This window comes from Mirounga angustirostris, unplaced genomic scaffold (genome assembly GCF_029215605.1).
Source record: "Mirounga angustirostris isolate CCGP_5_RB_7025 unplaced genomic scaffold, mMirAng1.0.hap1 SCAF_9, whole genome shotgun sequence".
NCBI classification, from domain to species: Eukaryota; Metazoa; Chordata; class Mammalia; order Carnivora; family Phocidae; genus Mirounga; species Mirounga angustirostris.
Genome location: NW_026991717.1, coordinates 117,026,187 through 117,043,572, shown reverse-complemented (window position 1 = coordinate 117,043,572; position 17,386 = coordinate 117,026,187). Strand labels below are relative to the sequence as shown.

The 17,386-nt window shown below is 38.8% G+C and overlaps 1 protein-coding gene across 13 annotated transcripts in view; it reads right to left on the bottom strand.

Moving 5' to 3' along the window:
- Nucleotides 1–17,386, bottom strand: part of LIN52 (lin-52 DREAM MuvB core complex component) — a 135,366-nt gene that overhangs the window by 40,390 nt on the left and 77,590 nt on the right. The window contains exon 6 of one of the 13 annotated variants that reach the window (XM_064571338.1): nt 14,897–14,986. The exons of the other annotated variants lie outside the window; for them this stretch is intronic. Coding sequence (XP_064427408.1) covers nt 14,934–14,986 — 53 coding nt within the window. The 3' untranslated portion in view covers nt 14,897–14,933. The remainder of the gene's footprint in view (nt 1–14,896; nt 14,987–17,386) is intronic. 13 annotated transcript variants of the gene reach the window in all.

Sequence of the window (17,386 nt, the reverse complement as noted above, 5' to 3'; positions counted from 1 at the left end):
TGGAGTTGGGGGGATGGGAGAGACTGCTAATTAATAGGTATGGGGTTTCTTTTCGGGGTGATGGACATATTCCATACAATTAGACTGTCATGATGTTTGCACATTCCTGTGAATATACTAAAAACTCACTGACTTGTATACTTTAAAAAGGTAAATTTTATGGTATGTGGAACATATCTCAATAAATCTTTTATAAAAATGGGTAGTGTGTACAGCTGTGCCAAAATTAAATGCACAAGTGTAAAAAGCTCCTTGGGCTCAAGTAAAATCCTTCATAAAAAGACCTCACACAGAGAGTATCCAAGGCAATAGAACATGAGTTTCTCTACTAAAGACACAGGCATCCAGTTCTTACCTCTGTCCTACAGCACAAAGGAAAATAGCCCTTTCCTCCTGGTTTTGTTCTTACTAAAGAAGTGACTGAAAAATCTAACCAGTGTTTTTTTTTTTTAATTTTTATTGTTATGTTAATCCCCATACATTACATCATTAGTTTTAGATGTAGTGTTCCATGATTCATCGTTTGTGCATAACACCCAGTGCTCCATGCAGAACGTGCCCTCCTCAATACCCATCACCAGGCTAACCCATCCTCCCACCGCCCTCCCCTCTAGAACCCTCAGTTTGTTTTTCAGAGTCCATCGTCTCTCATGGTTCATCTTAACCAATCAGTGTTTTTGATAAAAGATCTGGGCGTTGGAACATTATTGCCATATACTTCAAGAGAAAATATACTTCATAAATTCAATTGTGTAAATTCAGATAACATCAGAATTTGTATTTATGATGTACTTTCAGAAAGCAAAGAAACTATATTTTGAATTAAAATAACTACAGTACTTAGATTACTTAGACACTATGAATAATTATTTGAAAAATGTTCCTTTTGTTTAATGACTAAATATTCATCCCAGGAAGTCAGAATGCAATTAGATTTAATATAAGTAGATTAGATTAATGCAAATGCATTAAATGCAAAAACATTTAACAAAGCTATATATTTAAACATCAAAATCCATGAAATGAAAGATTAAGGTTGCTATGAAAACTAAGTAATCCTCAGTACATGTAAATAATTGGTTAAATGTAATAACTGAATTAGCAATCCTCACTCAGATCATGAGCAATGTAGGTAACTTCATTTGCACAAAAGCATTTAATTGTAGACTTTCTGTGTGCTCATTATAGTGTTATGCTCTGAAAATACTAAGAATAATAATGCTGATAGTTTCTTTTTAAAATTTGGTTCATTCACTATGTGTTTACTGGACATAGCTTCATATAGGATTAGTAACGCTCACCTGTTCACATTCACATTTTGAAGAGATTAAAAGATTCAGGTAATCACTATAGAAGCTAACACAATCATTCTTTTTTTTTTTTTTTTAAAGATTTTATTTATTTTTTAGAGAGCGAGCGAGAGAGAAACAGCATGAGAGGGGAGAGGGTCAGAGGGAGAAGCAGGCTCCCCACCGAGCCGGGAGCCCGATGTGGGACTCGATCCCAGGACCCTGGGATCATGACCTGAGACGAAGGCAGATGCTTAACCATCTGAGCCACCCAGGCACCCCCTAACACAATCATTCTTATGGTATAATTTCTCACTGGGTCCCTAAGAACCTCCGTAATTGTCACACTAGTCACTGGTTGTCCTTCTGTCCTGTGTGGCTATTTGAGTAGAATCATGTTCTGATCTGAACACATTCTTATATTCTTAATATATTTGTGAGGCAAAGTTCTCACTTGTTCTAGTAAGTGCCATCTTTCCTTGGTGTTAATGTGATAGTATGCTTCTGACCCCTTACTTAGAACAAGTTGTATGCTGCTCCACACATCACATAACCTGCTCAGTCCTAAGTTTCATCTGACGGGTGTCACTGTACCGTTAATGTGTTTATTACACATTGTTCAGAGTTTATAGCACACCCGGTGAAGAGTTTGTGGGTTAAGAACTACAATCGCTAACATTTTTGAGTGGTGATTATATGCTGAGTACTATTCAAAGCACTTAACATGTGTTATCATTATTTAAAATCCTCACAGTAAGTAGAAACCTCACAAATAGGTACCACTTAGCACAGAGAGGTTACTTAACTTGCTCAAGTTTATACAGCTAGTAAGTGGGAGAGGCAGGATTAGAACCCAGCTGCCTTAACTCCAGAGCCTGTACTCTCAGCTACTTTGCTACAGTTATCTCCCCATGGTTCCTGACCTAAAGGAGTTCACAGACTAGAGATACAGACATCATTTATTGAATAGTTTGCTACTGGCTGTAACAGAGCACTGTACAGAAGCTCAGAAAAAGGGCCAGGAAAATGGACAAAGCACTCCAGGGATAAGAAATGGCATTCAGTATTTCAAACACTCCAGGTATAAATTTCCCAAGAGATGTGAATTAGATTTGTCTTAAGAATTACAGTGATATAGGGGCACCTGGGTGGTGCCGTTGGTTAAGCCTCTGCGTCTTGGTTTTGGCTTGGGTCGTGATCTCAGGGTTGTGAGATTGAGCCCCACGTTGGGATGTGCACTCAGTGTGGAGTCAGCTTTGGTTTCTCTCTCACTCTGTCCACCCTCCCCCAATAAATAATTAATTTTTTGAGGAAAAAAAAGAATTACAGTGATAAAAACTCAACACCCAAAAAACAACTAATCCAATTAAAAAATGGGCAGAACACATGAATAGACATTTTTCCAAAAATGACATAGAGATGGCCAACAGACACATGAAAAGATGCTCAACATCACTCATCATCAGGGAAATGCAAATCAAAACTACAATGAGATATCACAATTTTCAGAATGACTAAAATCAACAACACAAGAAATAATGTGTTGGCGAGGATGCGGAGAAAGGGGAACCGTCTTGCACTGTTGGTGGGAATGCAAACTAGTATGGCCACTCTGGAAAACAGTATGGAGGTTCCCCAAAAAGTTAAAAATAGAATTACCTTATGATCCAGTAATCACACTATGGGGTATTTACCCAAAGAATACAGAAACACTAATTCAAAGGGATACGTGCACATCGATGTAGCAGCACTATCTACAATAGCCAAATTATGGAAACATCAACCGATGCATGGATAAAGAATATGTAGTATATACATACAATGGGCTATTATTCAGCCATAAAAAAGAACAAAATCTTGCCATTTTGCAAGGACGTGGATAGAGCTAGAGAGTATTATGCTTAGTGAAATAAGTCAGAGAAAGACAAGTACTGTATGATTTCACTCATAGGTAGAATTTAAGAAACAAAACAAATGATCATAGTGGGGAGAAAAGAGAGAGGCAAACCAAGAAACAGACTCTTAACTATGAGAACAAACTGATGGTTACCAGAGGGGAGGTGGGCAGGGAGGAGGCAGAGGGGGGTTGGGCTAAATAGGTGATGGGGATTAAGAAGTGCACTTGCTGTGATGAGCACAGGGTGTTGTATGAAAGTGTTGAATCACTAAATTGTACACCCCAAACTAATATTATACTGTATGTTAACTGGAAATAGTTTAAATAAAAAGTTTTTAAAAATTAAAAAAAAAAAAGAGTTAAAGACATATGAGAATACTGGATCTAAATTCACTTTCTAATCTCCAGGTCTACATAAATGCACTCTTTACTTACATAACGTCTGTTTATACTTTTTAGATAACTTAAAAAAAAGTTTTTAGTATAGTGGCTTTTGTTTTCCTTCTAGTTCATGATATTTATTTAGGTTTTCTTTAATGTTTCTCAATAAAATGTACAATTTTCTCCATAAAGGTTTTACAAAATTTTGGTAGATCAAACCCTTAAGTATCTTAAATTCTTCTTAAATTGGGAAGTTATCCTTTAAAACTATGTTATATTCTACTTGTTTCTGGTGTATAAAATACAATAGACTTTTGTTTTTATATAATGGTTTTATAAAAAGTACAATTTCAAACTGGTGTATTCTATTCAATACTACCAGTTCTCCAGGCAGAGAATATCATATGGACATTTGTTTGTGTGCCCATATTTGAATGAACCCAACATTTGCTTTGTGTATGTATGCCAAGCAAGAGGGATGATGGGATAACATCATCTGTAATTCTTTAATTACTTTGCACTTGCACTATTTCCATGGGATTTAAATCATTCTCATGTTTCTGTTAAGACTTTAAGTGCAGTCTGAGTGCAGGATAATTTGAACCCCCGAAAGGTTGAAAAATTAGTGAAGAATATAGTGCAGCAAGAAAAATGCATCTTCCAAAAGATGATGCTCTCACACTCTATCTCCACTACCATCCCCTATCAAATCTTCTCTTCTTCCCTTGGTAAACACAATCAAGTTTCATTACATTATGTTTGTTATACAATCTGTATTTACGTACTTTCAAATTATTTTTTTAAAAGATTTTATTCATTTATTTGAGAGAGACAGCACGAGTGGAGGGGAGGGGCAGAGAGAGGGAGAAGCAGACACCATGCTGAGCAGGGAGCCCAATGCAGGGCTTAATCCCAGGACCCTAAGATCATGACCTGAGCCAAAGGCAGATCCTAACTGACTGAGCCACCCAGGTGCTCAAATTCTAACTTATTACTTAAACATTGTCATAGTTCAGTTTATATATTTTTCTACCCATGAAATTTGTTTGGATATCTTAGGTTGGGATGGAATGTACCATAGTTTTTCCTACTAAAATTAATAAAAATAGTTTTGTAATTTTTCAGAAGCACACTCAATATAACAGAGAGATAGATATATTTATTCAAGTACAGGTTCTGTGAAATGTGTCCCATCAGGAAACGTGTAGTTCCTCCCTTCAAGACCCCAAATCTCCCCTCAAAATCCAAAATAAATTTCAACTAACTTGCTCTCTGAAAGTTAACCTTCTTGAGCTATAACTTACATATAATACATTGTACTCATTTTATTTTTTATTTTTTAAGATTTATTTGACAGAGAGACACAGCGAGAGAGGGAACACAAGTGGGGCGGTAGGAGAGGGAGAAGCAGGCCTCCTGCTGAGCAAGGAGCCCGATGCGGGGCTCGATCCCAGGACCCTGGGATCATGACCTGAGCCGAAGGCAGACGCTTAACGACTGAGCCACCCAGGCGCCCCTACGTTGTACTCATTTTAATCATACAGTTTGATGATGTTTAAAATTCCATGTCATTTAATCATGATACAGAATACTTGTATCAATCCAAATCATTCCCTTTATCCTTTTGCAATCAACCCCAATATTACCACAGTCCTAGACAACCACTCATCTACTTTCTGTCACTACAGATTTGCCTTTTCTAGAATTTCATATGAATAAAATTATATATACAGTAGGTACTCTTCACCATAACATTTTTAATATTCATCCATATTGTTCTATGTATCAATAGTTTGGTGCTTTTTAGTGCTGAGTAGTGTTCAACTGTATGGATATACCATAAAATGTTTACTCATTCACCTGTTGATAGGCCTTTGGGATGCTTCCAACTTATGGTTATGAAAAAAAAACTGTTGTGAATATTTTGTACAGTCTTCATACAGACATATGTTTTCATTTATCTCAAGTACCAAATTAGGAGTGGAACTGTAAGGCTAGATGGTAAACGTACGTCTAACATTATAATAAACTGCCAAACTTTTCCGAAGTGGCTATACCATTTTACATTCCCTTCAGCAATATAAGTTTCCAGTTGTCCCACATCCTCCCCAGCACTTGCATTATCCATCTTTAATTTTAGCTATCCTAATGGGCATGTAGTGGTATCTCATTGTCGTTTTTACTTTGCACAATTTCTCTGATGACTAATGATGTTAAGCACACTTTCACATGTTTCTTGGCCATTATTAATCTTCCATTTTTAGATTATTCATCTTTCTATTATCAAATACATTTAAAATATATATTGTGGGTAAAGTTCCTCATCAAGTACGGTTGATTCTCATTATTCTAGGTAGTTATGTTCTATAATGTCACCATGAACAGTGAGTTAGTAGATACTGAACCACTGCTCCTACGGGAAATACTGGGCTAGGTTCCTGAGAGCCTCTGGTCACAACGTTTTAGTCAACCAGTCAACACAAAACCTCGTTTGTTTCTGTTTATTTAATACATATTGCTGATTCATTAACATTAAACTCCCAGCCAACAACACTATAACTCATGCCTGGATGAAGCTTATCTCACGCATGTATTTTCTCCAATAGGCACCATTACAACCTTGTACTTAGGAACACTGGATGGCACTACAGCATTGTACTTTGGGGGCTGTTCTAAAACTGCAAAATCTTCAACAAAAAGAATAAAAATGCAAGATACATGGCACTAAATAAACAGGCCACAAAAATGACACTTGTTTATAGTATGAAAAATAAACAAGAAGGCAGAGCATCACCTTGTATGACACTAGCTAGGAGCATGCATGTAGGGCAACTAAAATTTTTACCACCTTGGGCATGTCCACAAATGATCATGAAAGCACCTCAAATACAGACTTTGGGGTTTTAATTTTAGCAAAGAGGTGAATTCACAAACACAGAATCCATGAATGAGGATCAAGTGCGTATGTATTGCAAATATATTATCCCCATCTCTGCTGATTTGTCAGTCTTTCTGTGATTTGTCTCTTCAATTTCTTTTTTAAGATTTTATTTATTTTTTTGAGAGAGAGAGCGCCTGAGCGAGTGCACGACCAGGGCAGGGGGAGGGGTAAGGGGGAGGGGTAGAGGGACAAGCAGACTTCCTGCTAATCAGGGAGCCTGACTCGGGGTCAGGTCAATCCTAGGGCCCCAAGATCATGACCTGAGCTGAAGGCAGATGCTTAACCAATTGAGCCACCCAGGTGCCCCTGTCTTTTCATTTTCTTAACGGTATCTTCTGAAGAGCAGAAGTTTTTAATTTTGAAGAAGTACAATTTATCAAGTTTTTGCTTTATGGTTCATGCTGCTTCTGTTATCTAAGAAATCTTTTGGCTATCCCAAGGATGTGAAGATTTTCTCTTATGCTTTCTACTAGAAGTTTTACATTTGTTATCTATTTTGTGTTCATTTTTTTTCTGTTGTGTGGTAAAGGTCAAGGTTAATTTTTTTTAAGATTTTATTTATTTGTTTTGAGAGAGAGACAGCACAAGTGAGTGGGAGGGGCAGAGGGAGAGGGAGAAGCAGGCTCCCTGCTGAGCAGGAAGCCCAATGCAGGACTCGATCCCAGGACTCTGGGATCATGACCTGAGCCGAAGGCAGACACTTAACTGACTGAGCCACCCAGGTGCCCCGTAGATTCCTTAGATTTCTATGTAAACAATCATATCATCTTTGAATAAAGACAGTTTCACTTCTTTTCCAATCTGTAGACCTTTAATTTCTTTGTCTGTCTTTATTTCACCAGTTACGATCTCTTGTAAAATATCAAATAAAAATGCTAAAAGCAGACATCCTTGCCTTGTTCCCAGTCTCAGGGAGAAAGCATCCAATCTTTCATGACTAAGTATGATGACAGATGTTTTTTGTATATCATATAGACTTTAACAATAGGCGTAAGTCCAGAATGCTTACTATCTTCCCTATGATTTGTAGCAGAAAGAACAGGGTTTCAGAAAAGGAAAGGGACTGACGATTGCTCAATTTTAGGAGAGGAAGGAAGAGAAGCAGAGCTTATAGTATGAACTACTCATCATTTTATTTTTACTATCAAGTCTTATATACTAAAAAAACCCACCTGTCTATATCTATTTAATTTCTTCTGTTTTTAGTCAGAAAGAAAATGGAACATTCAAACTCCAAAACCACTTCTAAAATGTTAAATAAGATACTGTGGAGTTCACCTCACCAAGAATTACTTTTATTTTTCTTTTGCAGATGTAATTTGGCAAAATGTAGCACTATAAATTCTGGCAGGTAATCAAATAAATTAATATTTCATATTCACCTTAGATACACACAAAAAGGGAAGAAATGCTCATTAATAATTGTGAATTGGATTGAGAATCTGAAGATATAAAAAACCTAAAAATGTGAAAAAGGCTAGTCTTAGTAAAATTTAGATGAAAATTATAGTTAACCCTTGAACAATGTGGGGGTTGGAGTGCCCACCCCCTGTGCAGGCAAAAATCCATGTGTAACTTTTTTTTTTTTTTTAAGATTTATTTATTTATTTGAGAGCGAGAATGAGAGAGAGAGTACATGAGAGGGGGGAGGGTTAGAGGGAGAAGCAGGCTCCCCGCCGAGCAGGGAGCCCGACGCGGGACTCGATCCAGGGACTCCAGGATCATGACCCGAGCTGAAGGCAGTTGCTTAACCAACTGAGCCACCCAGGCGCCCCCATGTGTAACTTTTGACTCCCCCAAAACTTAGTTACTAATAAACTACTGTTGACCAGAAGCCTTAACAGATAACAGATAACATAAACAAGTCGATTAACATAATTTTGTATGTTATACATATTAAATACAATATTCTTACAATAAAGTATGCTAGAAAAAATGTTAAGATAATCATAAGGAAGAGAAAATGCATTTACAGTATTGTACTGTAAAAAAAAAATCCATGTATAAGTGGACTCGGGCAATTAAAACTTGTGTTGTTCAGAAGCCAACTATACTTGGGGCGTCTGGTGGCTCAGTCACTGGGTGTCTGCCTTCAACTGGGGTCATGATCCCAGGATCCTGGGATTGAGCCTCGCTCCCTGCTCTGCGGGAGGCCTGCTCCTCCCTCTACCAATCCCTCTGCTTGTGTTCCCTCTCTCGCTGTGTCTCTCTCTGTCAAATAAATGAATAAAATCTTAAAAAAAAAAGTCAACAATACTTAACTTTTCTGAACATTGTTAATTGGCAGTATTACCTAGCTTTTCACAAGAGGGCAGCAAGAAGCTTTTCAGTGTAATAAAAGTCCTATTCGAAAGGTATGATGGAATTTCAAGCTATTACATAATTACTGGGGCAATCTGTAAAAACCTTACGAACACAAAGATGAGAAAGATTTCAGGAAGTTCTATAACTTGAGTTATCAAGGCAAGTAACAAACATTTGATCCCTCCTTCAAAGACTTTATTTTGATAATGTAGAAAACATTCTAAGAATGAATAGACCAAAATAACAAATAAACAACCATTAAGACTAAGTATGATAAGGGCCATAATACAGGTAAAGAATAAGTGCTATAGGAGCCCCAAAAGGGAAAGAGCACTATGAAGTCCTAGAAAATTCAAAGCACTAAGTCTGAATTGGGTCTCAAGTGTGAATAAGATATGGACAAGTGGGAAGGGAGGGCCAAGGCATTCTTGATGGCAGTCACAGAAAAGGACAAGACATAGGGTGCTCTGGGAGAGAGAAATGAGGTACAACCTTTAGAAATCCTCACAGATAAATGTTAGAGAAAAGTATACAGCCTGGAAGTACAGGTTCCTAGAAGTGTGTGAAGAGTAATGAAGCTAAAAATGAGGCTACTGGATAAATGTAAAATATGATATTTAATTTAAAAAAAAAAGACTATGCAGGATGGGAGGAGGCACATGATTTGATAACAGAAAAACCTAGAATTTTTAGTTGATTTTTAAGTTCAGTATGAGCCAACTCTGGGAGAAGTAAGTGCTAACCAACAAACACAAATCTTAGTTTCCATTAATAGAAGCAGTTTCCAGATCAAAGGAAACAATAGTGCAGTGCTCAGGGATCAGTCCACAGAGTGCTGTATTCAATTTTCATCATCATATTTTAAGAAAAATGTTGATAGGGTGCCTGGGTGGCTCAGTTGGTTAAGCAACTGCCTTTGGCTCAGGTCATGATCCTGGAGTCCTGGGATCAAGTCCCACATCGGGCTCCCTGCTCAGCAGGGAGTCTGCTTCTCCCTCTCCCGCTCCCCCGCCTCGTGCTCTCTCTCTCTCTCAAATAAATAAATAAATAAAATCTTTAAAAAAAAAAAAAGAAAGATGTTGATAAATTATAATCTATATCCAAAGAAAGGCAACCAGAATGGTTATAGCCACAAAAGGAAGTTAAAAGACAATGCTGGTTTTATTTACTTTCATCTTACCCTTTCAAGCCTGCTTCATCATCTGTATCCCTGTTCTAGGCAATGGGAGTAACATCCACTGAGTCACCTCACTTGGAAACCTGGGAACATCATCCTGGGTCCTTTTCCTTCACTCTCATCTTCAACTGGTGACTAAATCTTGATTCTCTAGCCCAAACATCTCATGTCAACTGCATTTTCTGCCTTGCTACTGCCTTACTTGAGGTCTTCTCCATCTTGCCCCTGGATTCAAACTGATAACCTAACTGATCTCCTGGTCTCAACTTTACTCTCACAAAGCCATTCTTGACACTACGACAATTGAACATGGAGACCAGCTGTTTACTTTGCTGTTGAAAGCAAAAAGAATAGATTCTTTAACTCTCTTGGTTGAAAAGAGTATTTGAAATCACCTAATATAAGCTCCCATCTAATCCCAAACAGCATCTAGTAACATTCCAGAGCTGGTTGAAGACTCTGCCTAAGCATTCCCAGTGATAGGGAACTTGGTACTTTTTGAGAATCCATTTAATTTCTGGACATTTGGGAAGTTCTTCCTTAATATTGTGGCAAAACAACAACAACAACAAAAACAAACAAACCTCTAACTTCACCCCATGGTTCCTAACTCTGTCTGTTGGAACCGGACAAGGTAAATGCCCACAGTTAGTCGAAGCAGACAAAATGAAATGTAAAGGCTCTAATCAAAAATAAGGAAAAACAGGTGAAGTATTAGGGACAACTAAGTCAACAGACAGCAGTTCCCTGAAAACTTTAAGAGCAATAAAACGAAAGCCCTAGCATCTTCCTTGACACTAGGATTCTGTTCAAACCCAGGGGGTTTATAGAAATTGTACAATTCTTTTTTTTTTTTTTTTTAAGATTTTATTTATTTATTTGAGAGAGAGAATGAGAGAGAGAGAGCATGAGGGGGGGAGGGTCAGAGGGAGAAGCAGACTCCCTGCCGAGCAGGGAGCCTGATGCGGGACTCGATCCTGTGACTCCAGGATCATGACCTGAGCCGAAGGCAGTAGCTTAACCAACTGAGCTACCCAGGCGCCCGAAATTGTACAATTCTTTTGTGCCTCCTGATATTCAGTATTTCTTCAGATGAAACACACAATAAGGAGAAATAGCATGTGATTCTATAGCCAAACATGGGCGATCCATTAAAAAGACAAGTGACAGCTCAACCCTCTCTCCAGGAACATTTGTCACCTACGCCTTTATCCTTCAGGGATTTCAGTTGAATGACATTTGCTGTAGGTTGATAATTAGTTTTTCTTTCTTTCTTTTTCTTTTTTTTAAAAAAAGCATAGGAGGCCAATGTTGGCTTCTTCCCCATGAGAGACACTAGCCTGAGTGGTTTTGGGAATATATGCCTTGATCAGATTTGCACTATGACTCCTGAATGCATGAGCCATCCCAGCAACACCTGCTCTCCTGACAGGCCACCTGGGACTAGCAGCAAAAGGATCCATCAATTCCACTCTCCCCAGAGAGATCACCCAGACCTAGTGGTAAATGTACAGTTGAGTGCCACATTAAAAAGTAAAATTCCATCCACCAAAACCTACCAGTTACCAGAGGTCAACTTAGCATAGAATTTAATTTTTTTCCCAACTGGACTGCAATCGAACTAAATACTAAGAAAAGTACCACTTATATCAAAGGAGGAAAGATGGGAGGTAGTGAAATTCCTTAATCAAATCTGGTCACCAACATATTGCTAAGGGCTTGTTCTGGAGTTCTATTTCTCATCACAGGGTAGAAATACAGTTGCTTCCTACCCAGAAACTGTGAATTACTTATTTGTATTATAGTAAGTTTGGGCAAGCAGATTTTGTAACACAAAAACTGAAAATATATAAGCAATCACATTTTATTTTGTCAAAGAGAGAGAGAGAGAGAGCATGAGCAGGGGGAGCAGTAGGGAGAGGGAGAAGCAGGCTCTCCCCTGAGCAAGGAGCCCAAAGCAGAACTCGATCCCAGTGCCCTGGGATCATGACCTGAGCAGAAGGCAGAAGCTTATCTGACTGAGCCACCCAGCAATTGCTGGCATCCCAGCAATCACATTTTAATTCAAAGTAATTAGTTTCCTTTTCATAAAGAGAGGTAGACATCTTTTACTTTTGGCCTATTCATATACATTTTCTGTTTTGATTTCCATTTAGTTTTCTATTAAACATTATTTAGCTTTGTCATTCTAAATGTTACAAGATCCAGTCTCTGTCCCTCCAACTACCTATTTCACCTGTTTTTAACAATGAATTTTTTTTTAATTTAAAGTTATACAGGTACATGTTTCAAAAATCAATTCTATGAGGTTAGTTAAGAAAAACAATAGTTCACCTTTAACTTCTTTTCAGTGGTAACCATTTGACCCTGTTTAGTTGATTATTTTATATTACCCCTGTCTCTACATGACTAAATAACACACTTATATTACTATTGCTTGATTTTTCAATTTGAGGCATTATCTATTGACTTCCCCAAATATAGAAGGTGATGATTTAGCTTTCTCCAGCCCCACCTAAATTCTTCACAATACATGTGCAAGCATCCCATCTCCCATTCTCTTATATATTGTAACTTTACTTAGATCGATATTCACGTCCTACATTATTATGATTATATAATGTTATTTATAGCTAACCCATTGTAATAAACTATGATTACCTTTCCTTTCTTGCATACTTTTTGTTTTCTTTGGGTTTTTAATTTTATTTTCTTAAGATTTTATTTTTAAATAATCTCTAAATCCAATGTGGGGTTCGAACTTACAACCCCAAGATCAAGAGTCGCATGGTCTACCAACTGAGCCAGCCAGGCACCTCTTCTTTGGGTTTTTAAATTTGCTTGGTTTTCAATGTACTTACCCCCCTAATTCAACCACAGTCTATGTCTGCCTGTTGTCTAAATCTTAAGATATTGAGATGTATCCCATAATTTATCAATTTCATCTTCCTGAAGAAGTCTCCAATATGGTCTAATTGTCCTCTGTGCCTGGTTTGCTGCAATCACCCTGGGACTCTTACCCTCTCACCTTGGGAAGCCCCTGTTTTCTATAGCTTATGTCGTCTTCTTTCTTGGCTTATTCCCTCATTCCCTCATGACTTCCAACAGTCCTTAGGAGTTTATGGGAGGTCAATGTTTTTGGATCTTCCATGTCAAAAAATATCTTTATTTCATCTTTTCACCTGAGTTGGCATTCTAGGTTAAAAATAATTTTCCCTCCAGATTCTTTTTTTTTTTCTTAAAGATTTTATTTATTTATTTGACAGAGAGAGAGACAGCGAGAGAGGGAACACAAGCAGGGGGAGTGGGAGAGGGAGAAGCAGGCTTCCCGCGGAGCAGGGAGCCTGATGCGGGGCTTGATCCCAGGACCCTGGGATCACGACCTGAGCCGAAGGCAGATGCTTAACAACTGAGCCACCCAGAAGCCCCTCCCTCCGAATTCTGAAGGCATTGCTCCAATGATCTGGAGCAATGTTGAAGACATTCTGATTCCCATCCTTTGTCTAAAACCTGTTTTTTATCTCTCTTTTCTGGAAGCTTCCAAGATCTTATCTTCTTCCCCAGAGTTCTGAAAATTCATAATGATGTGCTTTGGAGCAGTTTTATTTTCATCTATTTTGGTTGCACCTATCAAGACCTTTCAGACTGGAAATATATGTCTTTCAATTTTGGGAAGTTTTCTTAAAGTATTTCATTAATGATTTCCTTTCTGTCCCCCCCCCCTTTTTTTTTCTGGAACTCCTATTATTCGGATTTTTGGCTCTCACAGATTGGCTCTCTTTTCTTTGCTTTTCCCTTAGTTCATGTCTTTTTGCTCTACTCTATTTCCTTAACTTCAACTCTAACGATTTTTGTTGAATTTTTCATTACCATCACATTTTTAATTTCCACGAGCTCTTTCCTGTTCTCTGTATAGTCCTTTTTAATAACATCCTGTTCTTATTACATTTGCAATATCTTCTCTCTGAGGGTATTAATAAGACAGTATTGCATAGTCTGTTTTCTCTGAGCTGATTTTTTTCCATTTGTTTCCTTTGTTTTTTAATTTTTTTATGTCAGAGCTTTTCTCAAATGTTGACAATCTTTCACTGTTTTTCATCTGTAAGAACAGGGGACTAAAAAATTGCTTGAAGAGTCTGAGAGTAGGGATGCCTGAGTGGCTCAGTCAGTTAACGATCTGCCTTCGGCTCAGGTCATGATCCCAGAGTCCTGGGACTGAGTCCCACATTGGGCTCATTGCTCAGTGGGAGGCCTTTGCGCACTCTCTCTCTGACACATAAATAAATAAAATTTCAAAAAAAAAAAAAAAAAGGAAAGGGAGGGAGAGAGAGAGAGAGAGAGAGAGAAAGAAAGAAAGAAAGAAAGAAAGAAAGAAAGAAAGAAAGAAAGAAAGAAAGGGCGAGCCCGAGAGTATAGGAGTTGGGTTTGGTGACTGTGAGCTTCATCGCAGTATGACCAAGCTGTTTGGTTGTGGAACTTCCAATGTCAGTGCCTTTATACTTCTTAGGCTGGTCAGATTCCTCTCTTTCACCTTCCTGATTGAAGGGTAAAGGCCTGGTTGTGGAGGGCACGGTGATCTCAGCACAGTGTACATAATTCCCTACATTTTTGGTACAGAAACCCATCCTCAGGTGGTCTGTATCCTCCAGCTGAGGAAACATTTTGTTTTACCTTCTCTAGAAAATAAAGCGCCAGTCTTTTGTGGGGTAGAATAAAGCAGGTGATCTGGGCATCTGACTCTTCCTTAAACAGACTTTAATGAATCCTCGTTATTTAAATGATCTCCCCCATCCACCTGATACCAATCTTCAGCCTTTTAGAGTATTGTGAAATGTGAAGTGGCTTGGTTCTTGGCTTTCCTCTTTTCAGGATTGTTTTTCTTAGGCCTGCTAGATTCATATACTTACCCAGCTTCCGAAATTTTGTAACTGTTGTCCTCTTTCCTTACTCTCCTTGAGGGCTTATATCTTTCTTTAAAAAAAATTGTTTTAGTAGGGCTTGGGAAGAAAAGAAAAGCAAATGTATGCATTAAAACCATCATTAACAATGGCACTTGGGTGGCTCAGTTGGTTGAGCGTCGGATTCTTGATTTCAGCTCAGGTCATGATCTTGGGAGTTGTGGGATCAAGCCCTCCATCTGGCTCTGGGCTCAGTGGAGTCTGCTTCTCTCCCTCTCCCCCTTGCCTCCAAGCATGTGTGTGTGCGTGTGCGCACACACACACACACACACACACACTCTCTCTCTCTCTCGCACTCTCTCAAACAGATAAATCTTTATAAGATTTTATTTATTTATTTGACAGAGAGAGAGAGAGCGAGAGCAGGAACACAAGCAGGGGGAGTGGGAGAGGGAGAAGCAGGCTTCCCGCCGAGCAGGGAGCCCGATGCGGGGCTCGATCCCAGGACCCTGGGATCATGACCTGAGCCGAAGGCAGACGCTTAACGACTGAGCCACCCAGGCACCCCTCAAATAGATAAATCTTAAAAAAATAAAAATAAAAATAAAACCATCATTAACCTGGAAGCACTCTCTCCCCAAAGTTATTGTTCACTGTACATAGATACCTTCCAGCTTTCTCCATGATTTTAACTGTTTTGTCATCCTCCCCACTCCCACCTCGGTTTTGGTTTTGTCTTTATACTTGTAATATTACTTATAGTGTTTCTAAGGGGCAAGAAACAGTGGATAGCTTCTGAAAAAGGAGCAACGGAGAAAAGGATGGGTAAGTACCTATCTGTTCTCTGACTGCCTTGAAGACTGTTTCCATTTCTTATTCTGTAAATATAAAAAGATCCCATCTATTCAACAGGCATTTGCACGATATAGTTTGGGTTTGTTTTTTTTTTTAAAGATTTTCTTTATTTATTTGAGAGAGAGAATGAGATAGAGAGAGCATGAGAGGGGGGAGGGTCAGAGGGAGAAGCCGACTCCCTGCTGAACAGGGAGCCCGATGCGGGACTCGATCCCAGGACTCCAGGATCATGACCTGAGCCGAAGGCAGTCGCTTAACCAACTGAGCCACCCAGGCGCCCACAGTTTGGGTTTTTAAAATGGATTTATTTTAGCATATAGTTGGGTCTTGATTTTGATCTTCCCTTCTTTCCTCTCTTTCTTTCTTTCTCTTTCTTTCTAAAGCAATCTCTAAGCCCAATCTCAAACTCACAGCTAGGAGATTAAGAGTCCCATGCTCTATTGACTGAGGCAGCCAGACACCCCTGAACAATCCTGTTTTGTAAAATACAAAAATAATATAAAGCATGGCTCCTAACAGCAAGGGTCTTGCAACTTAGTTGGGAAGACAAACATAAATAAGAAGTGAGTACTAATGCTCATTGTAGCTAAAAAAAAAAAAAAGAGAGAGAGAACAAAAACAGTTGAAGAAAAATAAAATGGTTAGAAGAGAGAATTAGTCATGAAGAAAATTAGGAGAATTCAATGGGATTCAGAGGTTAGGAGAGCCATCTTCTTTTTTTTTTTTTTTTAAAGATTTTATTTATTTATTTGACAGAGAGAGACACAGTGAGGGAACACACGCAGGGAGAGTGGGAGAGGGAGAAGCCGGCTTCCTGTGGAGCGGTGGGGCTCGATCCCAGGACCCTGGGATCATGACCTGAGCCAAAGGCAGACACTTAACGACTCAGCCACTCAGGTGCCCCAGGAGAGCCATCTTCTATCCACATTCATGTTCTGTCTTCTAATTACAATCAGATTTTTCCTTAATTTTAAATATTTGTTAAAACTTATTGATTAAATAACTTTTTTTTTTTTTAAAGATTTTATTCATTTATTTGACAGAGAGAGACACAGTGAGAGAGGGAACACAAGCAGGGGGAGTGGGAGAGAGAGAAGCAGGTTTCCTGCTGAAGCAGAGAGCCCGATGTGGGGCTGGATCCCAGGACCCTGGGATCACGACCTGAGCCGAAGGCAGATGCTTAATGACTGAGCCACCCAGGCACCCCCTAATTAAATAACATTTATTAAACCCCTTTGTGTAAAGTAGCCAACAGAAGTTTGAGGGACATTTACAGCTAAGTCAGTCACTGGCTCAGATGTCACTGTCAAGGCTGTGAATGCTACCCAGCCAACTGCAAAAGTTACAGGTGTAACCTGCTTTGAGAAAAATAAACATCTATTAAAAAACGAAACCAAACAAAACTATTCATAATGCAAAATGAAATTATTTGCAAGACTGAACTTTACACAAGGCTTCTACTCACTGTGCCAGCTGTTCATTTATTGCCTCTGTGCTCCTAACTCACCTTTCTCTGCCCTGCTTTGTGATACTAGAGCTGGACCCGGCAGCGGCCTACATTTCTCCTAGGTCAGCTGGCTTGATGTTAAGCTTGCCAACAGAGAGGGTACTGGTGGGAGACTGCAAGGCTGAAGCAGAAAGAAA